The sequence below is a fragment of the Oryx dammah genome, unplaced genomic scaffold, assembly GCF_014754425.2.
Source record: "Oryx dammah isolate SB20612 unplaced genomic scaffold, SCBI_Odam_1.1 HiC_scaffold_18, whole genome shotgun sequence".
NCBI lineage: Eukaryota > Metazoa > Chordata > Mammalia > Artiodactyla > Bovidae > Oryx > Oryx dammah.
Genome location: NW_024070202.1, coordinates 118,282,609 through 118,309,015, shown reverse-complemented (window position 1 = coordinate 118,309,015; position 26,407 = coordinate 118,282,609). Strand labels below are relative to the sequence as shown.

General features: G+C 48.6%; 1 protein-coding gene across 2 annotated transcripts in view; it reads right to left on the bottom strand.

The window, feature by feature from the left end:
* UBE3C (ubiquitin protein ligase E3C) overlaps positions 1–26,407 on the bottom strand; it is a 108,373-nt gene that overhangs the window by 64,217 nt on the left and 17,749 nt on the right. For both annotated transcript variants that reach the window (XM_040260211.1, XM_040260212.1), the window contains exons 2-10: positions 22,877–22,930; positions 19,373–19,447; positions 18,712–18,858; positions 14,075–14,190; positions 8,918–9,075; positions 5,827–5,980; positions 5,184–5,404; positions 4,545–4,702; positions 1,222–1,409 (exon numbers count right to left, since the gene is read on the bottom strand). In XM_040260211.1, coding sequence (XP_040116145.1) covers positions 1,222–1,409; positions 4,545–4,702; positions 5,184–5,404; positions 5,827–5,980; positions 8,918–9,075; positions 14,075–14,190; positions 18,712–18,858; positions 19,373–19,447; positions 22,877–22,930 — 1,271 coding nt within the window. The remainder of the gene's footprint in view (positions 1–1,221; positions 1,410–4,544; positions 4,703–5,183; positions 5,405–5,826; positions 5,981–8,917; positions 9,076–14,074; positions 14,191–18,711; positions 18,859–19,372; positions 19,448–22,876; positions 22,931–26,407) is intronic.

Sequence of the window (26,407 nt, the reverse complement as noted above, 5' to 3'; positions counted from 1 at the left end):
GTTCTGAAACTTCTTTTTTTCACTAAACATGTATCTTAGAAACCTTCCCATATCAATGTTGAAAGGGCCTCCAAATTCCTTCAGAGTTCCTGACGATCAATGGTAAACAGAAGCGAAAGCCACAAATCCCAGCCCTGAAAATAAGAGGGACTACTACAAGCCTGGGAGGAGCTGAGAGAGAGTTATTAGCCTAGACTTTACTAATCATCTTTTAAATACCTTCGTAAACAGCTGAAAGCAGTTAACATCTACAACAGCGAAAATAAGCCTATTTGCTCTTTTACGAGCTATGAAAAACACTCTAAATACTCAGAACCTAATATATTTAAACCATAAATAAAATTCCTAGAGTACTTTCTTAGAGGAAACAGGTGCTGTACTCATAAAACCCAGGCTATGTATAAAGCTCCTCTCCCATTAAACACCTTTTGGAAGCGGTTCTGTAGTAAACCTCAGGCCAGGGCAGTGATACATCAAGTCCAGTCATTACTGCCCAGAGCAATGGACTTTGAGCTCCAATAAAACCAGCGGCCTGCCTGAGCTGCAGGTCCTCAGATCTCACATCCTGCTCCGATGCAATTAGCCCACAGTGAGCTAATCAACTCACCCAGGGCTCACTGCCTCACGACGCCTCACTTCCTCAGACAGTAATAAACACCAGCGAGCCAAGACAGCACCTAATTAGCTGGCTGCGTGACTGTTTACAAGGCCACTGCGGCCGAGTGCTCCCTGCACACAGTTTGTGTCAAAGAATGCTTTCCTAGCCAAAGAAACAGCTCTTCACAAGAAGGGGGGCTCTGCCAGGCCGCCGGGGACGCATGCCCCCACACGCCTGCAGCGGGAGGACCTCAGCTCCTGGTGGACCCGCCACAACCATGTCCGCTCTCACGTCCTGCCCTGAGCACATGTCTGCTGAAGTCTAGGAACCTGCTCAGCTGTCCCTCAAAGCACAGGGACAGGGGAGCTGAAAGTTACCGTCACATCCACCGGCCACATTTAAACTTCCATGTTTTGTCCTTCAAACATTCACTTCACTGCTTTGAAGAACAAAAGGATTCCTCAGGCACCAAAGTAAACCGTCATGGCACTCTGACAGCCCGAGCCATGACACAGCCCGCAGAGGAGAGCCTCTGCGGGCTCCCTCAGTGGGCCCCGGGCAGGCCTGAGCCCCACCAGGGCAGGAGGCCCGGGGCGCCCGCGCGGCAGGGGCGTGGCACTCGCCTGGCCCGCGGCACCAGGACGCGGTGCTGCACCATGAGCGTGTGGCAGATGGCTGCCATCAGCGTGAAGGCCTCCTCGCTGGCCGAGTCCCTCCACACCAGGCTCAGCAGCGTGTTGGTCTGCTGCTTCGTGTCCAGCTTCTTCAGACACTCCTCGGCGATGTACAGCACAGACAGCCGCCCGTCCTCCTGAAAGGCAGAGGGACCGCTTGGTCAGCCGCGTCCTGGCAGAGCTCAGCTCGACTCACACGCGACAGAGGCACTATCTAAAGGTTATCCGCATCACGACGAACAACATCAGCATCTCTGCTAAGTTGTGCACCGAAGGGCCCTCACGTCCCCTGCAGACCGAAGGCACCCCCTGCGGGTCCCTCTGTGCCTGCAGAGCAGGGCCGCGGGCGCGGCTGCTGGGGGACTGACGAGCTCTAGGTCCTCACACTGAGAGCAGGGCTCACTCCACAGTGCTCAGACTGCTCCAGACGAAGCACCCCTGTGTGAAAACGGATTATCATCTGGCAAAATTTCCACTTTAGATGACTTGAGATATCACAGTTTAAGCAAATATTTAAAAACTTTAAAAAAAAATCAAAAGAAATACATAAACTTGTTATTTTGTATCTTAACTTCTCTAGAATATCTGATACACTGACTGAAATCTGAGCTAATACTCAATGACGTTTACCTGTCTGGTATATTAGTGAAACATACACTTTCCTCATATATGTGTGCACGTATATACACACGAGTAAATAAAACGGGACTGCATATGCAGTCTGGGCACTGCTGACTGCACTGCTCGGAAGCCTGGATAGGTGCAGCTGGTGTGACCTGCAACACTCTGCCACACGGTGCGCCCTGCGAGAGACGCAGCTCACCCACGTGCACCTGCACTTCGCTGCTGCTCTTCAGTCGCTCAGTCATGTCCGACTCTGCGACCCCACGGACCGCAGCACGTGAGGCCTCCCTGTCCTTCACCATCTCCCAGAGCTTGCGCAAACTGATGTCCATTCAGTCCGTGATGCCATCCAACCCTCTCATCCTCTGTTGTCCCGTTCTCCTCCTGCCCTCAATCTTTCCCAGCATCAGGGTCTTCTCAAATGAGTCGGCTCTTCTAAAGTATTGGAGCTTCAGCTTCAGCATCAGTCCTTTCTATGAATATTCCGGGCTGATTTCAACATCGAAATAAAGCAAGTCACATTAACTTCCTGGCTTACCAGTGCATGTGAAAACTGTGTTTATTCTCTCTTGTAGCCTGCTGCTGCTAAGTCACTTCAGTCGTGTCCGACTCTGGGCGACCCCACAGACGGCAGCCCACCAGGCTGCCCCGTCCCTGGGATTCTCCAGGCAGGAACACTGGAGTGGGTTGCCATTTCCTTCTCCAATGCATGAAAGGGAAAGTGAAGTCTCTCAGTCATGTCCGACCCTCAGCGACCCCATGGACTGCAGCCTCCCAGGCTCCTCCGTCCATGGGATTTTCCAAACAAGAGCACTGGAGTGGGGTGCCACTGCCTTCTCCCGATTGTAGCCTAGTAAGTGCATAATGTGATGGCAATGTCTAATAAAACAAGGCACCCACCTTAATTTAAAAAGGTGTTATTGCTAAAAATGCTCACTACCATCTGACAACACAGAACTGCCAAACCCTTCAATGTCTAAAAACAGAGCAGCTGAGAAATGTAATAAATTGAGGCGTGCCGACACAGATAATATTTAGATGTCACAGAGTCTCTAGAAGGTAAGTATGAACAAACTGGCTTCTGAAAACACAAGTTTTATCAACTTTTCATTTATCAGATCTTACCTTTTTTTGACCATACAATTCACACTTTTTTGCATCTGAGTTGTGACAAGATGTAGCAAGAGTTCCAGCACCCATCAAAACCCTCTGTTTTGCCCTTTGTAACAAGCCCTGCCCTGGCCACACTGGCTGTCCCCCACCCTCCTGCTGGGCTGGCTTCCTCTGTGCTAAGGGAGCCTCTGAGCCCTTCCGCTCCACCCCGATGCCCCTCCCCCCGGCACATCCTCAGGTGTATTTTCCCGGGACTAGACTTGGCACCAACCAAAGAGACATATTCTAAACAAAAGAAAGCAAACAAAAACCCAACAACCTTAAACCTAGTACAGCCACACCTCAAGGCACTGCAACTGTGTAATTAAGAGAAAAAGACATCAGTGGCAGACTATACCACTTAGGTAAGACAAACAGCATGCGTGTGACATAAAGTTTTTATTCCTTGAAAACACACAGGAAGCACTGCTAGGTAAGAAGAGGGAGAAGGGGAACTTGGAGATAAATTGTGACAATGTGCATAAAATGAGTTTCAAAGTGAATCATAACGTTTATCATCTATAAAACCTGTGAAAGAGACAAAAGAGGCTCTGCAGTGTTCAAGAGACAGTTCAGAGGAAACCTGACCCTGCTTTTCTTTTAGGAGTTGGGGAGGAGGAGCCGGAGGAGAGGGCCTGACTGGGGCTTCTCTGTGGAGCGATGAAGACGTTCTAGACTCAGCGGCAACAGATGCTAGTTATGTTCATACACAGAAAAGTCACTGAATAGCGTATTACTTTAAGTGGGCTCATTCTGGGACTTTCCTGGTGGTCCAGTGGTTAGGACTCTGTACTTCCACTGCAGAAAGCACAGATTCAATTCCTAGGTGGGGAACTAAGAGATCTTATAAGATCCACATGCCATGAGGCAAAAAAAAAAAAACAAAAACAAGACAGATAAGAATTTATTTAAAAAAATAAAAGGGTGAATTTTATGGTAAAGTGTATGTCAATCAAACTGTTATTTTAAAAAATTCTTTAAAAATAAAAATAAAAGAGTAGAATAGTGCCTGGCACACAGTTAGTGCTCCTCCTGTAAATAGGAGCTTAACCTTCTAACCCAATAGCTTTACTTGAAGAGTGGTGTCCTGAATAATAATTAAACTGATACAAAGAGCAGCCCTACTTGGCACGGAAAGGCCAAACATAAGACTGCATGTCTCTGCATTGGAAAAGACCTTGATTGTGGGCAAGACTGAAGGCAAAGGGAGAAGGGGGTGACAGAGGACGAAGTGGTTAGATATCATCGCCGACTCAATGGACGTGAATCTGAGCAAACTCCGGGAGATGGTGAAGGACAGGGCATCCTGGCCTGCTGCAGTCCATGGGGTCGCAAAGAGTCGGCCACGACTGAGCAACAAGCTAAACTGACAGACTGTGCTCCTATTTTACACGACAAAGCAAACGCACAGCTGAGTGTGCCCACACGTCTGAGCGTGGGTGTAAGGAAGAGGCCTGGGGAGCACAGGGCGTGCACACGCACAGCTGGGGGCTCACCGGAGCGCTGGCCGGCCTGTCGGCCTCCTCCCCCTCCTCTTCGTCTGAGTCGCTGGCCGGATCCTGGCCGCTGGCGCGGGTGGGCGAGACGGGCAGCTGGGACAGGAGGGCCTGGAGGACTCGCAGGTGCGCCAGCAGCCCGTCCTCGGAGAGCGCGCCTTGGTGAGACAGCCACACCGTTAGTTAGGAGGGTGAGAAACTGGCAGGTGCGGGGGACCGCTTCTCTTGAACTCCGAGAGGCATTTCTGACCAGGACACACATTACATTTCTAATATTTCATGTGCAGATGTGGGCACTCAAATATATTAGCATAAGATACCAAAATGCTACGACAGGCAACCCAGCAGTTTAGCATAAATGGGGAGAAACAGCCCCGCACTCACAGAAATCGGCCCATTCAACTCTAAAATTCTTTTTAATCTGTGTGGCCCTGTTAAATCAGACTTTTTATCCTGCCTGGACACTATGCCCGGGGACACTGGCCAGGCCACGGCCTTAAGCAAACATGTTCTTCCGAGGAGCTCCTCCCCCAGAGGCCGTGCTGACAAGGGGACACCCAGCCATGCACCCCGCCCCGCCCTGCTCCCATCTACATGCTGCCTCTACGTGAGCTCAGCGGGACACCCTATGTTTCATACCCAAATAACTGTCACCGACAGTTAAAACAAAGTAGAAGAGCCACGGCGCGCCCCCACTGGTGGTGGGGCGTCTGCCCTCCAGGGACAGCAGTGCAGTCAGGAAGGGCTCGTAGGGGAAGGCGGTCCGTGGGTCCGCCAGGGCAGGGATGACGAGGTGGAAGATCTGCTCCGTGAAGGGCGCCGCCAGGACCTCCTCCGTGAAGGCTGCAAAAACCTGCTGCCTAATGAAGAAAACCGGAAGCTCATCATAAAATCAAAACACGCTGTTCACAGAATCACTGAGAAAAATCACTGCACACAAACTAACCTTTTCATCAGTCAAGTTTTTCAGATTAACTAGAGCACCCTAAACTTAATGCTCTATCATTCCTATTTAAACAAAAAACAAAAAAACAAGACTTTGCTATGTTTTTCTATCTTCTGATAGCTACTAGAAAGCAAGAAAATAACCAGGTCACCAGAATTATAAATTTATGTTGGGTGCAGGCCAGATAGAAAAAGTATATTTTTCTTTAAACTGAGTCACACTAATAAAGCAAAACTGACTTTCAAGTCCGTATTTCAGACAGCATCCTGTGTCAAAGTTACTGTTAGATACAGATCTTGTGGAATTACAAAATCAATAAACTGATTTCATTCTCACCTTGCACCTTCTGGACAGGAGTTGTACGTAAAGTGCAATGGTTTTAAAACATTCTCTAGCAAAATTTTTGCTATAGGAACTCGAGATAAATCAGAATACTCAATACTTGATGGAAGCTTGCTGTTAATTAACAAATAGAGAGATCTATAATACCCTGAAAGAAAAGAAAAACATATTTATAAGTTGTATCAATTTGTATTAAAATATCAATACCCCTCTCTCTCTCTTTTTTTTACAAGGGGAACAAAAACTTGGCAGATTTTAACTGCTCTTTATAAATCTCCATAAGTCCAAATTCAAGTTAGTTTTTCCTTCAAGTTTTTATCAAGTAAACCTTTTGGTTCCCAAGTAGCTTGAAGTGATGTGTAAAGTCGAGGAACCCACTGCTCAGCACCAACAACGATCAACTACACCCAATCACCTACACCACCTCTCACCTGGGACCAGCCCAAGATACAACTATTTCAGCACATCATCAAAGAACGCTATTATCTTAAAATAAATTAATAACAACTTAATACCACAAATACCTATGAGTGACCAGATCTCCAACTGTCTCTAAACTTTTTTTTAAACTAGTTTGCCTGAATCAGGAGCCAAGTAAAAAGCTCTCAGTGGGATTTTCAAAAGCTGTCTCCTAGGCATCCTCCAAGTAACCACGCCACTGTGTGGCTGTAGAGACCATCATGCTGACCCAGGACTGCAAGGCCCTGAGCAGACTCCATCCGCAGCACTGTGCTCCTGGCTGTCACCCCGCGCCCGGGCTCTGGCCAGCAGGCGCACTTGTCTGCCTTCTGATGGGACAAGATGTCCGGGTCCCGCCTGCTCATCTCCCAGCTGTTCCTCCCGGGACTCAAGTTCCCTTTCAAGGAACGGCTCCTTCTGGAGACCACAGTGTGGGCACCGAGGGGCTCACGTGTTTTACAGGCGACCTGTGTGAAGCAGACACACGGGCATGGCCCGCCTAAGCTGTGGGAGGGCTCCTCCGCCACCTCTAGCATCCCAGGCCACCAGCCCTGCGGGGCTGTGACCTCTCCTGTGGCAGGACGTGCGTCTCCAGCTGCAGTCTGTGAGCACCTCGCCATTGTAAGCACGCACAAACACACTCCCCACTTGTCGGGGGCTCCCCACTCTGCACCCAAGGTTTGGCTGCTGAACAGGGCGTCCCCACCTGTGACCACCCCAACCCTAACCTCATAGACATTGCTTAACCAGCAACACTTTACAAGACAGGGAAAGCTCTTCTGCTACAAAACTGAGAATACAGGGCTCTCCCTGGTGGTCCAGCGGTGAAGGACCCACCTGCCAATGCAGGAGACACAGGTTTGATCCCTGGCCCGCACAGACCGCACATGCCAGGGAGCAACCAAGCCCGTGAGCCACAACTCTCAAGCCTGTGCTCTAGAACCCGGGAGCCATAAGCAAAGAAGCCGCTGCGATGAGAGGCCCAAGGACCCAAGTAACTAGAGAGGAGCCCCCACTCGCTGCAGCCAGAGAAAGCCGCTAGCAGTGAAAGCCCACCACAGTCAAAAAATACTCAAATTAAAAAAAAAAACACCCTGAAAAAACAAATACATCAAAAAAATTTTAAACATATCAAGAAGAGTTTTGGAGCGTCACACTATTCTATCAGCATCACACATGTGTACACTGGACAGACTGACAGCAGGAACCGCGTATGAAGGAGCAGCTGAGCCGCGACTCTGAAAAGCTCCAGGTTAAGGCAGCCTGGTGCACGGCGACACAGGCTGATGGATAAACAGGATGTCAGAGTGTTACAGACTAGTGATGTCAGGAAGTAACTTATCGAAAAAGATGAGACACAGCTATGCCACAGAAGACGGTGGAAGCAGCACTTTCTGTGTAAGATTTCAAAGTGTCGCCTAGTTCAAGACACATTCAAGAATAATACATATTCCTTAGTTATCGTCTTCACACTTTTAGAAAGCAAAAGTAAAAACTTTTTATGAAATGCTTAGCCTTAATATCAATATATGCAATAATACATCAACACAGTGGACTTTAAAATTTGTTCTTTAAAGATCAAATTCTGTAATTTTCAATTTACTTTTAATTAACTCAGTAATTCCCCTAATTTTTCAACAAACTAAGTAGGGTTTCTTTTTTTTTAACCAGCCAATCAGTAAGGCTGGATGTATAAGAATTTAATTTCTACAATTTAAATCTTGAGGATTAAATTAGCTAGATTTAACCTAGAGTAGTCCATCAAGAAAACAAAAGCAAAATTATGTTTTTATCAGTAACTGTTGCTTCCTGGAATGTCTTTTGATAGCTCCTTTTATGACCAGTAACACACCCATTTTAACGTTAAGGCTCCTGGACTCCAGGAGCGTCGATACCCCACCTACAAGAACAAGTCAGAGTTTTGCTGCTGTTGCTGACCACGCGGTGTGGCCCAAGGGATCTCAGTTTCCCAGCGAGGGGCTGAACCAGGGCCCCTGGCACTGAAAGTGCCGAGTCCTAGCCACAAGGCCACCAGGGACTCCCTGGAATAAGCTTGAGAAGGCTTATTTCACGGTGCTCAACTGTCAGAGAAGTCTTAGGAACCATGTGCACATCCTCGTCTTTCTGCCAGCGTCACTGACACGTCCTCAGAGGACTTTCAGATCGAGGTTATTACACCCAACAGCACAGTCGCTTGAAGAGGGGTGTCAATAAGAAACCTCAAACAAACTGAGCATCTTCCTCTTCTCTAATGAACCACTTGATTCCCGGGACAGGCTCTCTCCAGGTGGGTCGCATGTCGCTGTGCTGGAGGCTGACTGCGTCCAGCACACGGGCCGCCAAGTTTAGCCACGGCAGACCAACCCAGCCCAGCCCAGCCCGGCGGGCCCAGGTATCTGCACCTCGGATGTCCTAGTTTCCTTCACTTTCAAGCAACAGGGAAAGTTAGAGATTAGATGCATTTCCAAATTCTGAGGGGGGTAGAGAAGAGGAGAGATGCTAGAATCTGTGACCCACAAAGGTCCCATCCCAGCCGCAGACTCGCGGTCCCTGCCCTGAAAAGCACCCTGGCCACTGCCAACTGCTCACAACAGCGCCACCCTCAGTGCTGACACCACCAACTCACCATTCTGAATCATGTAGTGCAAAATCTGCTCAATGATGGACACCACGCAGCTAGCGTCTTGTAAAACAGGCGAGTAAGTGTCCTCAGAGGAGAACACCTCCAGCATCCTCATGGGGAGCGCAACATTCAGACTGTCATCGCTGCAGCTCTGCAGCAACCTGCAAAAGTGGAAAAGGCGTCCCAGGGGCAGCAGATGGCAAGTGCCGCCCAGAGGTCCTCACACTCTCCTCACTCGGGCACTGGAAGTGCTCGGGGCCCTCTGCTCTAGTCCTACAACGTCCCCGAAAGCAGACAGGCCTCAGGAAACAGCCAAGCACCGTGTCACTCGCACTTTGAGTCCTCATTACGAGCCACACAGGATGCTGGCTCTGGGCTGAGAGAGGAAACGTGCACAATCAAGGAGGGAGGGAGGAGCAGGCAAGGGAAGTCGGCATGGGGAGGCTCTGACCGTGGAGCATCCCTAACCCACCCATGCTCCATCTAACCCAACTCAGCTAGGGGGCTCCTTGGAAGTGCCCACCAGCTCCTTCCAACATGCCTCCTTGAAGATTTCTCATGCCCCAAACATCCCCCAAGAAGACAGCTTAACCTGCTTCTGGTCCTTAGTCACCCAGCATTTAAACTAAAGACTCTGATCTCACTATGAGAATTACAGGCAGAAAGGAAGGCTTAGCTGTTACAAAACTAAGTTTTATTTTCAGAGAAAGTATTTTTTAAAAATCAACTTTATGGAGACACAATTTATGTGTGATAATTTGTACCCATCTGAAGCAGGCAATACAGTGAGTTCATTAAAAAAAACTAAGATCATGGCATCCAGTCCCATCACTTTGAGGCAAACAGATAGGAGAAAAGTGGCAACAGAGGCAAATTTTATTTTCTTGGGCTAAAAAATCACCACAGACAGTGACTGTGGCCACAAAATTAAGATACTTGCTCTTTGGAAGGAAAGTTGTAACAAATCTAGAGTATTAAAAAGAAGAGACGTTACTTTGCCAACAAAGCTCTGTAGAATCAAAGCTACGGTTTCTCCAGTAGTCATGTACAGATGTGAGAACTGGACCATAAAGAAGGCTGAGCACCGAAGAACTGATGCTTTCAAACTGTGGTGCTGGAGAAGACTCCTGAGAGTCCCTCGGAATGCCAAGAGATCAAACCAGTCAATCCTTAATGAAATCAACCTTGAATATTCACTGGAAGGACTGATGCTGAAGCTGAAGCTCCAATACTTTGGCCACCTGATGGGAAGAGCTGATTCATTAGAAATGACTCTGATGCTGGGAAAGATTGAGGAGAGGGGGAGAAGGGAGGATGAGATGGCTGGATGGCATCACCAACTCGATGGACATGAGCGTGAGCAAGTTCTGGGAGACAGTGAAGGACAGGGAAGCCTGCCGTGCTGCAGTCGTGGGGTTGCAAAGCTTGGGACATGACTGAGTGACTGAACAATGGCAACAGTGAGCTCTGACATCACACCCTCGCAGACACTGAACACGTCTCCGCTCCACCTCTCGGCCCTCTAGTAAAGTCTCCCTCCACTCTCCCCCGAGCTGCGCTGTCACTAGAGACTCGTCTGCCCTTTCTACTGTTCTACACAGAAGGAATCACACAGAACGTGCACGTCAATGTCTAGAGTCTTCCCTCAGCGACTTTCTGAGACTCAGCCGGCACACACTAACAACGTGGTCCCTTTACTGCCAGGACTACTCCACAGCACGGAAACCCCAGGTTTCGGTTATCTGTTCACGTGCTGACGGGGACCTGGGTCATTTCCAGTCTTTTCTTGTTATAAATAAAGCTATCTGAACATTCAAAGCAGCCTCGTGCACCTGCCTCACTTCTCCCGGGTAAGATCCTGGGCGAGGAACTGCAGGTCACAGGGCAGCCGCACGTCAGAAGGAACCATCAACGTGAGAGGTGGGGATTAGAGCCCCAGCTGCTCCGTCCCCACCTCACGCGGTCCTGACACTTTGAAGTGTAGCCGTTCTAGCAGCCGGACCAGCGTGCTTTACTGTGGTCTGACACGGGATTTCCGAGAACGCCGTTTCAGGTGCTCATTGGACATCTGCATGTCTCCTTTGCCGTGGGCTGTTTCTTGAGACAATGAGTAACCCATTCTGGCTGCACTCAGGCCGGACCCCAGGCCCTCCAGCCGCACAGCCTCTGCCCATTTCAGGCCGGGCTCCCCAGGCCCGTCTCCCTGCCCTGGGATCCTCACTAAGGAGGCTGTCAGCTTCCCCATGTCACTCTCCAGACACCACCACCTCTCCCACCCGGGCCCATGTCTGTGCGTGTGCAGAGCTCTTCTCCCTTCTCAATTCCTCTCACAGCCGAGCCAACAAGACCCCCGTGCCCACCCTCCATCACAGTTCTCATCACAGGGACCAACGGGCTTACTGCAGGGAAAAACCACCAGATGGTGAAATAGGGGGAGGAGGGGAGAGGGAGACTGGTGGCCAGCTCAGCTCAGTCACTGGGTTCCCTCCACCCCCGCCTTCCACAGGCTCGCCCCCAACTCGGCAGATAGGCTCGAGCCTGGAGAAAGCTGACGGCAGTGCAAATGTTTCCCACACAAAGCCACACAAACTACTCCTGTTCCTGGCAATGCAGAGGGCTCTGTCAGACAGGGAATACAAATTCCCTGAGGCAGGTTCATCTGAATCAGCCGGGACATCTTACTGGTTCCCCCTTGAGTAACCAGTTAAGTGAAGTCGCTGACACATGCTTACACCCGAGTCCTGACTCTAACACTGAGCATTACCAACTCAACCATCAGTTCTGCCTGCACTCCCCACACTGTGCCTGGACTCTTCGGCTCCACCCCGGGCTCCACCTCCTCTCGCAGCAGGGACCAGCCTCTGGTTCTCAGTCTACACTTTTCTTGCTCTAGACAGTAGACCTGAATTCCCACGGGGACTAAGAGAGAAGGCGGCACACGCCCCTTCTCTGGTAACTTGCCTACACACCTAAGATTCAGCGCCCTGCATATGACAGGCAGCGTAAAACAAATGACATTTCTAACAGATTACTGTTTTAACTTTACTTTGTTAAAATTTTACTCCTCATCTAAGAGAACCAGCTTCCTCAGAGAAAACAGTCCCAAGCTCGGGCTTGCAGGGGAGGTATTAAGTGAGCCCAAAGTACCGTGGTCCCAAGAGACACGGAGGCTTGAAAGAAGGGGTGGGGGGCTTCTGAGAAGAGCTCTCTCCATCAAGCACTGAAAGACAACACAAGGCGGGACGAGCCTAAACAGAAAGGAGGCAGGGTCCTTTTCACAAACAAGCCAATAAGCCAGCACTGAAGGAACACTGCCGCTGGAAAAATCATCAATGAATGAGTCATGGACACAACACAGGACCAAGCACAGATCATCAAACATGAAAACCCCCAGGTGGAAGGCAACGCCCTAACAACAGAGGGCAGCGCGGGCCTGAGCAACGTGGAGAGGAGTCTTTAGCGGCACTGGGCCTCGCTGAGCACAGACACGCCTCAGGACGCGGCGGTGCGGGGTCTCTCACACGCCCTGCTCCGAGGCAGTCTGGTTATACACGTTTAAACTGAATCGAGTGTGCCCCATGCCAGCAACTCTCACAGGGCGCCACTGGGCAGTGTCTGGAGACCTGCAGGGTCAAGTGACTGTAGGCCAGGATCATGGCAGGCAAATGTTGCACAACACAGGACCACGCCCACCACAGAGGCTGCATCAGCCCCAAATGGATAAGCGGAGAAAAGCACAAGGGGAGAAAAGCGTTCCTCTAGACCTGATACCCTGTTGAAAGGAAACAGAGGAGATGAAGAAACCAAAGGGATGCTAGGGTCATCAAAACAAACAGAGAAGATAAAGCTTTTGAGATAGCTGAGGAAATCTGAATAGGGAGCAGATCAGGACACCAGAGAAGTACCATGTGTTCTCTCAGAGGAGAAAACAGCACTGCCGTTACCAGAATGTGCCTTCCCAGGACAAGTGGAGGGGAGCAGTGAAGCACCATGCTGTCTGCAGCCCCCTTCCACACGTGGCAGAGGAGCAGCGCGCTGTGTGTGTGCAGACGGAGGGAGAGCACACGCAGCAAATGGACCCTGAGTCCAGGAGCAGGAGAGAAGGGGTCTCGCCACTTTTCTCATGTCAGAAATTTTCCAAGACAGAAAGTTGGGGAAAAAAGCAAAAACTGCATTCGGATCTATCATCTACTGAAATTACTTGCTCGATGAATACCTTCAAAAGCACATTAAGAGCCACAAACGACAAGCCCCAGGGCAAGAGAGCCCCAGACTGTGCTGCTCCGGTGACGCCTCTGAGGGCTCCGGGGGAAAAGCCCCGTGCGTAGCAGAGGCCACGGCGCCCAGGCCCCACTGCGCCATGCAGGCATCTGCAGAGAAGGCCACGGACCCCTGCTCCAGAGAATCCACACACACGGTGTGCTTTTCAAAGGACGTTTTTCGAGAAATAAAAGGGGTTTGGGAAAAAAAAAAAAAGATTTCCAGGAACTCTCGATCGTCCACATTCTCTCTCTGGGGGCTTTCCACTTTGCCTCTAGTGCACCTCAGGATCTGGAAAAGTCAGTTAACAGGCCTCAATCCCTAAATAAACCTTACTACACTCAGCTTCCAGAAAAGTAGCTGAGAGTGTATTAAAGGCTCAGAATCATTTGAAAGGTGGCTACGGTGCAGACATCATCAAATTTTGGAAAAATGGTGAAGATGTTAATTTGCTTTTTCATTCGAGTGCTACTGCTCACATTGCCTCAATGTGCTCTGTACTGAGTCCAGGACACAGGTCAGGACAGCCTGATGAAAGGCCTGACCCTTCACCCGCAGGCAGCGGCCCCGAGGCCTGGGATCAGTGGCCATCGGCACAGAGACGGGCCTTTCGGCTGGCCTGTCCACTCGCCAGCAACCAGAGGCTTGACGTCCCACAGGGCGATTCCAGGCCACACCTGGAAGAAGACAGCCCCTGGAAGGTACGCTTAACTACATTTTAATTTCTAAAGAGAGGATCAGAGGAGTAAAAACTAATACACATAACATTTCAGTCTCAAAAGAAAAAAAACCCAAAATCCAGCAACAACAGGAAAACCACTAAGACACTGAAACACACACAGTGTTTTTCTAGACAATGAGACCACCATGTCACCCGCGCTGGGGCGACAACGGGTTTACCTGCAACAGAGGCTCATCAGCCTCTTTATTTGAAACAAGCATGTGAGTCTCTCAGATCCTTCCAACTGCTGGACAAACAGAGCACTGTGTTTAATCAGGTTCTGATACATCCATATCTGAAAGAACAAAACATACAACTCGTTAGTCTGTAAAAAGTTAACTGTTTTCTAATTACATAACATGCCAAATTTCCTTAATTGGCGGACACAATCAAAATAATCACAACGTGGTTAAGAAATTAATCTTCTAAGTCAAGTTTTTAGTGAGCAGGATTCATACACCCTAACTTTTCCACCCTAAAAGAGCACATTAGCATGAAGTTAAATTACTAAACACTGAAAATCCTTGAAAACTCACATAAGCGCGAAACAAAAACAGTTCATTTGCAAAATTTAGCAGCCTACAATAAAAACATTGAGAATCACAGTTTTAATCCTAAATTACAAAGGACAGCGGTTCCTTCTCACCCGTCTTCTCTAGCTTCCAGCACCGTTTCTGTGGATGCTCTTCTCCCCAATCCCATGAAATGCTGGTGGAAAAGGCGATCTTACAGCCCCACCACCTCCACTAAAAGGCCAGGTGTGTGACATGTCAGCTGAGAGGTATGTCACAGCTAGATGGAGGAATCCCATCACAGTCTTCATACAAGCCATCACAGGGTGCACTAAAATATTACAGCGTTACTTGTCAACTATACTGCAGTACGCTTGAGGGGAGAAAAGGCTACAGCTGTGGGGGGATGTCCTGAACCCCCACCGTCCTGGACACGACCGGTGATGGGGCCACAAGCTCAGCAAGCGTAGACTCAGACTCCCATCCAGCTCCACCCAGGAGCCTCTCTAGCATGGACGCCACTGCTGTGAGTGACTAAAAACACCACGCCCAACAAGGAACCTCCTGGACTCACTTTCTCTGCGATGTCTTTGTTGCTGCCTGCTCCTTCATCAACAGAAACAGCTACAATTAAGAGAGCCCCTCACGCGGGCCTCTCATGTTCAGTCTCTCCTCTGACAGTGAAACTCACTTAATATGAGATGTTATCAAAGTCTGAGCACACGTGTTCTGCCCAGTAACTCCCTAGTGGGCCCACAATTGGTGGAAAGGAACTCTGAGACCCAGCCCAACTGTTCATCTGCCTACACAAAAGCTCATCTTGAGGCATCTGGAGCTGCCTGTCCCTATTTCCTCAGGAACCAGCGTGACACAGATGTTCTCTGAGCTATCTGACACGTAGTGCATGCTAACATCCATGCTATCCACTCAGTTCAGTTTGGTTCAGTCTCTCAATCGTGTCCGACTCCTTGCGACCCCATGGACTGCAGCACACCAGGCCTCCCTGTCCATCAACAGCTCCCGGAGCTTGCTCAAACTCAAGTCTACCGAGTTGGTGATGCCATCCAGCCATCTCATCCTCCATCACCCCCTTCTTCTCCCACCTTTAATCTTTCCCAGCATGAGGGTCTTTTCAAATGAGTCCGTTCTTTGCCTCAGTGGGCCAAAGGACTGGTGCTTCAGCTTCAGCAGCAGTCCTTCCAATGAATATTCAGGACTGATTTCCTTTAGGATGGACTGGTTGGACCTCCTTGCAGTCCAAGGGACTCTCAAGAGTCTTCTCCAACACCACAATTCAAATGCATCAATTTTTTAGCACTCAGCTTTCTTTATGGTCCAACTCTCACATCCATACATGACTACTGGAAAAACCATAGCCTTGACTAGATGGACCTTTGTTGGCAAAGTAATGTCTCTGCTTTTCAATATGCTGTCTAGGTTGGTCATAACTTTCCTTCCAAGGAGTAAGCATCTTTTAATTCGATGGCTGCAGTCACCATCTGCAATGATTTTAGAGCCCCCAAAATAAAGTCTCTCACTGTTTCCATTGTTTCCCCATCTATTTGCCATGAAGTGATGGGACCAGATGCCATGATCTTAGTTTTCTGAATGCTGAGTTTTAAGGCAACTTTTTCACTCTTCTCTTTCACTTTCATCAAGAGGATCTTTAGTTTTTTGCTTTCTGCTATAAGGGTGATGTCATCTGGTATCAATATCTGAGGTTACTGATATTTCTCCCGGCAATCTTGATTCTACCTTGTGCTTCATCCAGCCTAGCATTATACGTTAAATAAGGAGGGTGACAATATACAGCCTTGAAGAACTCCTTTTGCAATTTGGAGCTAGTCTGTAGTTCCATGTCTGGTTCTAACTGTTGCCTCCTGACCCGCATACAGATTTATCAGGTCAGGTAGTCTGGTATTCCCACCTCTTAACCCATTAACAAATAACAGTAGAAGGTGTAGTAAGCACTGTAACAATCTAATGGGCAACTGTAGGAACTATAAGGAAAAGGGTATAAATACACCAGTCAAGTAATTATGGTTCAGCCACATAAAGAAACCCTCAAAGCACTTCAACACTTCTTGGACTGCGTTTGTTTTTTGTTTTTTTTTTTCAATTAAGGCACAACTGATGTTCCTGGAGGAGGAAATGGTAACTCTCTCCAGTATCCTTGCCTGGAACATCCCACAGACAGAGGAGCCTGGAGGGCTGCGGCCCACAGGCCTCACAGAGTCAGCTGTGACTGAGCACACTCGCGCACGTAAGGGGCGCACAGTATTATATATGTCTCATAGGCACAACATAAGGATTAGAATGCTTAAAGGGATACTCCACTTACAGTTACCGTAAATACTGGCTTTATTCCCTGTGCTGTATACTATATCTCTGGAGTGGACTGGACTTTGATACTGTTTTAAAATTTCTCGAGAAATGCACCAATATCATCATTCCCAAAGTTCTAAGTACATTAAATATCTGCTTTGCTTCACTTTTTTTTTCTGCTTCACTTTTTTTTTTTTTTACTAAATTCACTTTACTAAAGTTTACTAAATAAACTAAATAAGTTTACTAAATACACTTTCCTTCTATGCATCCTTTCTCAGGAAGTCAACTGAAGGTGTGTATCAATAAAATGAGGGAGTACACCAAGCAAGCAACCAGGAATGCAATCAGGAGAGGGTCTGAAACTGAAGAGAAGCAAAGTGAGGGGTCGCAGGATACCTGCACCGCTGCCACAGCAGCAAGCGCCCGGGCACGGAGGACGCCCGGGCACGGAGGACGCCCGGGGGGTGAGTGCCAGCAGCCTGACTGAGCGGCAGCTGGAAGCGGACCCGACCGTCAGAGATCACAGATGAGGAAACAAAAGTGACCCGATACTTAACTCCAGGGTAATTCAGGAAGACTACACAGAAGAAAACAGCGTTTTAGCAGATAGCATATTTAGTCAAAATAATAAAAAATAAGTCAAGGGAGCAGGTGAGGAAGGGAGAGCCACATACGCTGTTTTGCAGGGAGCACCTTAAATAAATAAACTCCCCACAGTGGCGTCCCACCTGCTCTCCAGATAGGAATCAGGGAGCCTGAAGACGGGGCAGGAGGCCTACCTCCCCGTATGAGATGACTGGTTTACTGCTCTTGCATTTGTGTTTGCAAACTGCAAAGACCATCTGGTTCGTTTTCCTCGTATGAACCCGGTTTGAGGAGCTGGCTAATTCTAACTCTGTGTAAGCCGTGGGGCTGGGCCGCTGCACACCTAGAAACCACGCGGGACTGCTGACCGGACCTCGGGGCAACTAGGGGCCGCTCTCCGAAGGCAAGGCTGCTCTGGAGAGACACTCGACCCTCCCGACCCTCCAGCCCCGCAGCTGCCCTTCAGTGCACGAGCGCGAGAAGGAGGGACAGTCTGCTCCACAGCGCGCCAAGGCCCTTCTGAGGAGCACGTCTCATCCCTCTCCTCGCTGGCTGCAGACAGAGCCAAGAGGAGGTGCGTCTAAGGTAGCCGCCTTCACCGCTCTTGAGACCTACGGAGCGTTCCTCCCACAGCCCCTCCCGGTGCAGAACAGGAAGCAGTGTGGGTGTCAGAACCAGAGCCCACCCAGGCAGTGAAGCGCCCTCCATCTCCTGTACTTGAGTCTCACACAAGGGTGCCGCCAGTCGCACGGCTGGACCACGGAAGGCTGACCTTGCACTGCAGACGCATCCTTCAAATGGAAATAAAGATTTCCTTCTGTTACAAATAAAGATTTCTAAGAATAAGTATGTATTTAACCTAATGATTACACACGAATCTCTACTACTTCCTGGGAAGCTGGATGCAGTGACAAGTTCCACTTTTTTTAAAGACTGAGCCAGTCACGGATGTCCCCCATTAACACACACTACTCCTCATCACTGGTAGCCTCACAACCTGTAAAATGTTTTAAGTTAATGTTCTGGGTGTTTCAGAGCAAGGCCCTAGAGGTCAGAGCCTCGCCCTGAAGTGCCCCCGGGCTGAGGCAGTGACACTGATGGCGGCGGCCCAGGGATGGCGGCGGGCTCCGGGCCACGGTACGCGGGGCGTGCACAGCGGAGCAGCCCAGTTCTGTATACTTGAAATTTCCGTAATTGAAAAAAAAATGAAAAAGCCTACCGAAAATCTGTATCAACTTTAAGAGGGAAAACACATGATCACAAAGACAACCCATCGCAGCTGACCGCGGAGGCTCACAGGAGAGCCGTGCTGGAGGGGTTGTCTGCCCACAGTGAACCAAGAGCTGGAAAACACGCGCCCGAGGGTTGGAGAAAGCAGAGCCCACACTCACCAAGCGCTTCGAGTCTTCACTCTGTCTGTAAAAAAACAGAAGCTGCCTCACCAGGAGGGTAAGGTTGGGGCCGCTGGCAAGGGGAAAGGCGCCACCGGACTGGGACAGGCTGGCACAGCGGTCGAACGCACTCCTCTGGATGGAACACTGGAAACAGACCGAGACAGAGGGCGGCGTCAGGGCTCGCGCAGCCCGAGGCCTCCAGGGCCGGCTGGGAGCACAGACCGACCGCCAGGGCTATGCCACGTGCCAGGGCTGTGCCGCGTGCCAGGGCTGCGCCGCGTGGCGGCCACGGCTGGTCAAGCCTGGGGAGTAACCGTGACACACCCTCCACAGGGGTCACCACCACCTCCGTCTACTGTGATCTGTGGCCCGGGTTTGGCCTAGGTTTGTATTTTATAATTTAAAAACCACCAAAAAACCCATCTAAACTAGTAAAATTACTTGTTGGGGAGAATACTATTATCCACATTAACTTCTTTTTTCTTCATTTTTTTAATTGAAGGATAATTGCTTTACAGAATTCTTTTCTGAACATTAACTTTCATTAAACAAGTACACACAAAAATGTGCATAAAATGAATTCCACCTCTAAGAACCCAACGCTAAATAAGCTTTCTCATGCCTCTCTAATTCCTCCCCAGGTTAAAAGCAAACTTACTTGCTGTTTTCTGTCTCTATAGCCTCGAATAAATGACTGGATAATTATTGCATTTTTCAATCTTCGCCTTTCTTCCTGAATAGCACAGGGAGGAAGAACAATTGGTCAGAATCAGTGAAAATGACATACACTAGTTAAGACCACACACCACAAAATCCACTCTTTGAAACATGCCATTCACCACTTTCTAACGTATTCAGAGTTGTGCAGTCATGCCCACTGCCTGCATTCAGAACAGTTTCAGCGCTCGGCCCCATAAAGCCCCTGACCCGCTGGCTGTCAGCCACCCCCCACTCTCTGTCCCAGGCCACCCCGCCACCCTGCCCGGCAACCACCAGTCAGCTTTCTGTCTCCATGGAACTTTGCTCTGCACGCTCCACACAAGAGAACCATAATATGCAGCCTCTGAGCCTGACTGTTCATCGGCACTGTGTTCTTGAGCCTCAGCCACGGTGTATCCTGGGTGACCACCCTTCCGACGGCCGCTTCACTGTCTGTCTTCTTCGTTTATTCACTTACCAGCTGGTGGACACTTGGGCTCTTTCCACTCTGGCCATTATGAATAATATTCATGTGGACACTCATGTACCGACTTTTGTGGGGACACAGGTTTTCATTTCTCTTGGGTGCATACCCAGGCATAGAATTAATATTTGAGGAACTGCTGGACTGTTTTCCAAAACAGCTAACTATTTTATAATTCTGCCAGCACAATCAGACTTTTTTAAAAAAGCTTTTAACTGGGATGACCCTGAGGGATGGGATGGAGAGGGAGGTGGGTTCAGGATGGGGAACACATGTACACCCACGGCTGATTCATGTCAATACATGGCAAAAACCACTACAATATTGTAAAGTAATTAGACTCCAATTAAAATAAAAATAAAAAATAAAAAAAGCTTTTAAGATTAAAAAAAAAATACAGACAACACACATAAGCATTTATTTTAGAGGTCACTCCATTTCCTAGCAGAAAACTCCTATTACTATCAACTCGAGGCTGTCTTTAGAGCTCTCGGTGACAGAGCAAAACCAAGATTTACCACTGCTCCGATCCCTGCAGCTGCCGCTGTCTGAGGGGCCCCACAGCAACCTGCCAGGCGAGCGCCACTCCTGTTTCAAAGACAGAGACTCAAGTCTCCACAGAGACTAGGGATGCCGACAGATACGCGTCAGAAAGCAAACGCAGGTGTGACACGAGAAGCGTCGCTCTGAGCACGCGATGCCACGTCACAGCCTCTCTGAATGCCACCTACAGGCGTGAGCGGCACACACACTCATACAGTCACACGGCCAGGCCACAGAAGTGCACCTTCGCAGCTTGAGATGGTTATGAGGGAACCCCTGAGCTTGAACCAAGTTTGGGCATCAATTCATAACTATGATTCTAAGGGTACCCAATGATAAACTCAAATCATCCCAGGCATTTTCAACACATTCATTTCTGTTCATTCAGTTGTTAACTAGGGAGGACGCCTCAGTAACACTCCAGTTCTCTGGCAGGTGTCCCGGAAATAGATCAACCCTCACAAGGCCTGAAAGTCAGCCTGCAACCAGCTCATCCCTCCCTCGGTTAAAGGGGGTTTATTGACCCGCTCCCTACTGCCTGCCAGAAACAAATGCAATGCTCTCCGAAAAGAAGAAGAGGTCACATTCTAGAACCTGAACGCATCATCCTGGTTAGAACATACAATGCCCAGTATTCAACCAAAATAACCAGGCAAAAGACAAGAATTTAAAATCAAGAGGACAAACAACACAAACAAACCCACAGGAATTCCAAACACTGGAGTTTAAACATTATCTTTAAAATTATGTTCAAGAAATTAAAAGACAAGAGAACTGGTCTCTTATAAAAGAATGAAACATATAAATAAAAGAATAAATAAAAGAATCAAAGAAAATTCTAGAACTGAAATAAAAACCGGAATTCAGAACTCAGTGGATATATTTAATAATCAGAGATCATTTGTAAATCAGAAGTTAGACAAGAAGAGACTAGCCAAATCAAAGCACAGATATTGAAAAGGATAAACACACAGAAAAAGGAGACACACAGGACATAGCGTGAAGGCCACATCACATCTATAAGGTGAGCCCACGAGGAGGAGGAGAGGAGAGCTGGAGCAGAAGCACCACAGGGAGGGCTGCCTGAGAGCGCGCCAGAGGAGGGCCGACGCCGCAGCCAGGGCATGGGCAACCCCGGCGGCTCGGCCCACGAAGAGCCTCCCTGTAGAGCCAGAGACTCGGGTGTGAACCCTGGGTCACGGAGATTCTCTGGAGGAGGGAACGGCTACCCACTACGGTATCACCTCCTTGTTTTTCAGTATACTTTACTAGTTTGGGCATTGACTCTCAAGGGAGGGCAATCTCACCACCAAGGAAGCATTCGGTGATTTCTGGAGACATCTGCGGTTGTCCCAGTCTGGGGAGGGAGGGTCGTGGCATCTGCTGGAGAGGCCCTATGTATGTATATGTGACGTAACATGTATCTACATGTATGTTAAACTCCAGAAACCATTCTGGATCTGTTGATCTTATGGTGCATCATCTACTCGGGAACCAATGTAGAGGCCAAGGGATGGGCTAACCCTGCAGCGTGTGGGCAGGCGCCCGACAAGGCACCGCCTGGCCCAGGACCTACGTCAGCAGCCCAGAGGCCGGGAGAGCCTGCCCCAGCGTTGCTGTACCTGCGGCTCCCTGGCCCAGAAGGCTCTTGTTCCAGCTGCCCACAGCGTTCCTGCTCTGTCCTCCAGGAATTCACTCAGCTCTGGCGAGCTCAGAAACGCCTTCCCTCAACACCGACAGCAGGCCCTCTGGGTCCCTGCTGCAGGACCCTGCCTCACGCCTGCGGTCCATGCCCCGCAGGAACACTGTCTTGCCTTATCCCCACCCACACACCCAGCCGGCAGAGCACTACCCGGAAGACGAGCTCTCAATATGGATGCGTTAAAGGGATGCATGACTTATTAAAAAACAAACCAAGAAACCACCCAGAAAAGCAGGCCATAAGACACCACACTGCTGATCAGTCAACAAGGCAAAGCCATTTTAAGAAACTGTCTCCGAAGATGAAATGTACACTAGACTGGAACAAAAGGGGTCCCTAGCCCCTTTCGTGTATTCAGCCTCTTCACAAACACACAGTCTGCCTTCACAGGGAGTCTCCTACTTGGTGAAACGCGAACATTATACTCCAAGATGTCCTACACCTTCTGGAAGCCACACCACAAGCAACCACTTGAACTGAAAGTCTATGTCCTCCCCCACTCTGGAAACTGCTCTTTTAAGCCCACCTTTTCTGCATTCTTTTAGCCCATCTACATTAGATGACTCACCATAAAATCAACAAATCCAGAATGGCTTCAGAAGTTTAACATACACACAAATGCGCGTTATATCACATATACATACACGTATCTATGTATATTAAACAGTAAACGCAGGGCCCAGCTGAATGCTCCGGAAACGGCTTGTCGGCAGGGACTGTCACACACTGCTTACCTCCCTCTTTCTTCTTTCTTCCTGAGTTCGATGTAAAAGAGAAGCCTTTTCTTCCTAAACACAAAAAGAGAGAAAAGACAAAGGGTGTCATTTCAAATTCTAAAATGCTCTCATGCAAAAATTACAGAATGCTGTGACCGAAAAGAGTTCTAGAGATCATCCAATCAAACTGTCTGTCGATAAGAAATCCCAGGCACAGTGGTTAGATGGCCCCTTCCCCAGCCCACCCCACCCCCAGGCCACATGTCAAGTTAACCGTACAACGCTAGGAGTTTTCTAAGAATAGAATCTGATTTCTTTACACACACACACACACACACACACACACACACACACGTTAGTTCAAGTAAAACTGGGGAGGTCTGAGTAAGATCAGCACACTGGCAGCACCCTGCCTGTGAGCTTACACCACAGCTCAGCAAGAGCACCCCAGGGAAAAGGCCAGGCCAACACAAGACCTCCCTGTGGGGTTTCCAACAGCTCTTTCATGTATTCAGCCCTTTCATGTATTCAGGTATGTACAGCATGTGACTGTACAATTATCTCAATAAAAATGTCAATGAAAAACTCAACTTTTCATTGTTACCAGAGTTTTAAAAAATTATTTTCATCATAAGTAAAACCGCATCCTGACCAACATTAGTTGATATGCAGAAGGAATGGAAATAACAAACGGGAAAGTTAAACGTTTCAAACAAAGATACTTACAGACAATCCCCCCCAGAACAGTTTCAGTCCATACTGCAACAGTATTTTAATTTTGTGAATTTAATCCAAAATAAAATTAAAGGTCCAAGATCTTAACATATAAGTCATTAGGAAAATTAATAAACTTAAATTTGTTAACACATACAGCTCATCAGAATAGTGTCAGTAAGCAAGTAATGAGCCAAATTAAAATCAACTTTGATATGTGAAGGAATACACAATGTGTAGAACAAAAGTTTCTCACTGACAAAATTTACAGCCAAAGAAATAAATCCTCCAGATATTTTTCACTATAGAAAATTTCATTTCTTGGATTCAAATAAAAAAACCTTTAAAGCTACCACACATCAAAGGTCAGAAAAATATTTTATTTTTAATTGATTAATTAAAAAGAGGAGGGGGAATGGAAAAATCTAAAGCAAACGCTCAGAATTATGGGAAGGCTCTAGATAAAAATACAACCACACTTCTAGTTATCCTCTTTATTTGTGAATAGGAATGGTAAGTGTGTATCTGTAATTTCTTCTTCTCTCTTTGTCCAGATTTAATGTATATTCATTACTTGGGTACAACTAAAGAGCCAAGACTTCTTAAAATGCTGTTAAAACTATGAGAAAATATACTTAAAGCCATGTTTTACCTTTTAAAAAAGGTACATGTCAGCAAAACAGTCACCAGGTTGACTTCACGAGTGAGTGAGTTGCAGCACCGTTAACCTAAATGCCCCGGGGGTGAGGGTTCGAGGGCTAGGCCCCTCTCTTACCCCCAGTTCACTCCCACCGGCTTCAATGTCCGGCACCTGCAGTGCGGCCTCCTGCACAGCGAGCCCCTCAAGCCTCCGTCGCCCTGCCCTCCTCCCACCTGGCCTTCCCCCTTGACACCGACGCGCACACCTGGCAAGTGCCCCCTCGCCTCAGGTGAGGCTTGGCTTAAACGCCACCTCCCCCAGGAGGGCAGACCAGCGCCTCCCCTGCCCCTCCACCCATCAACAGGGAGCTCCCTAAAGCCGAGAGACCACAGGAACACACGGGACGCGCTCCCAGCACACAGGCGTGCTACTCAGCACGCAGACTACGACCCAATCTGCGGTCAGGACCCCAAGGCCACACGGGCATCACCCTCAAAGGTATGGCTGCCAGATGGAGAGGACGCGCGCTCTTCAGCAGGTGAAGCCACACAGGGCCAGCGGGAGAGTGGCCTCTCCAGAGAGGAGCAGAAAATCAGAAAGCAAGACAAGTCCCATCGCCTGACCACAGCGCACCAAGGGGCTTCCCTGGTGGCTCAGCTGGCAAAGAATCCGCCTGCAATGCAGGAGACCCTGGTTCGACCCCTGGGTTGGGATGATCCCCTGCAGAAGGGAATGGCTACCCACTCCAGTATTCTGGCCTGGAACAGTAAATAACCATCAGCTTCTGAAAGTGAAATTTCACCACACTGCTAAGAGAGTAAACCAGCAAGCCTGGTACCATGCACAGGTGAGCCAGGGTCCAGGACCCACACCAGCGACGTGGGCCTCAGCCCGAGAAGCAGTCCACCCCGGGCACACGCTCTGGGGGCAGGCCTGTCTACCACACCTGAACAGACACAGCATCCTAGCTCAACTGCTCTATTGGGTGTTGAATAAACACGATTTTGTTTTTAAATGTTCTCTCATGTCCCACTGGAAACATCACACTCCACACCCCGGGACGAACACTGAGCTGCACCGACAGGCTCCAGCAGGGGCAGGCACGGCACGGGGACAGGCTCCAGCAGGGGCAGACAAGGCACGGGGACAGGGCCTCCAGAGAGTCAGAAATGAAGACGGGGATTCAGCCTTCCAGAAAGCAAACCACATTAGTAAAGAGTGGTGCAACAGCTGAGAAGCCTGAATAAATGACATTATATCCCTATGTCTTCACATCAAGACAGACTCCTGATGGACCTGAGATTTGCACACATCAGAGCACTTTATAAAAATATGTGTGGATGATACGAGGATGGTTTTCAAACGCTCAGTGTGAAGGAAGACTTTCTCTAAGAAAGAAACACCACTCCACACATTAACTCTATGTTACTGTTTGTCATTAACTTATTTAAGAATTATAAGTTTGATCCCATAAAAATTAAAACTTTATACACAGAAAAATATCATATCCAAGGTTTAAAAAGGTGACAGTGGGAATATCTGTAACACTGCAAAACCAGCTATTTGTAAAAGCTCTCAAAAATAATTTTAAAATGTCAACAATCAAATAGAAAAATTAGGAAATAAAGACATATTTTAAACAGAACTTCATTTTTAGGGAAAAAAATGCAATAAAAATGCAGTGGCAGGTTTTAACCTAACTGGCAAATTTAACCCTCAGGTAACAGGCTGAGATGAAGACGGGCAGCAGCTACTTTCATGCACTGATGTGCTCTCCTTAGAGGGCAGTTTAGAAATAACTATAAAAATTTACAATGTATATGGACTTTGATCAACCCTCCTAGCAATTTAACCTGCAAACATTACTGGCACACATATACGCACCCAATGCTGCTTAAATTAGCAAAAAAAGTTGAAAACAACCTAAATGGCCATTAAACTACATGACAGCTAGATAACTTCAGAACACTCATCACAGGGAGGATTACAGAGAACTGCTTTAAAGTGCAGGAGATCCATCTGTACTGACCTGAACTACCTCCAGACACAGCGCTCGGCGGGACGGGGGGGGTGCAGCAGGGGGTTCAGCACACTCCAGCATGCGTTCAAACAAAAAGAGTGCACACCTCTGTGACTCACCCACAGAACACGGCTCTGCAAGGCCACTTAGAAGAGTCAGACTCGGGGGTGAGCAG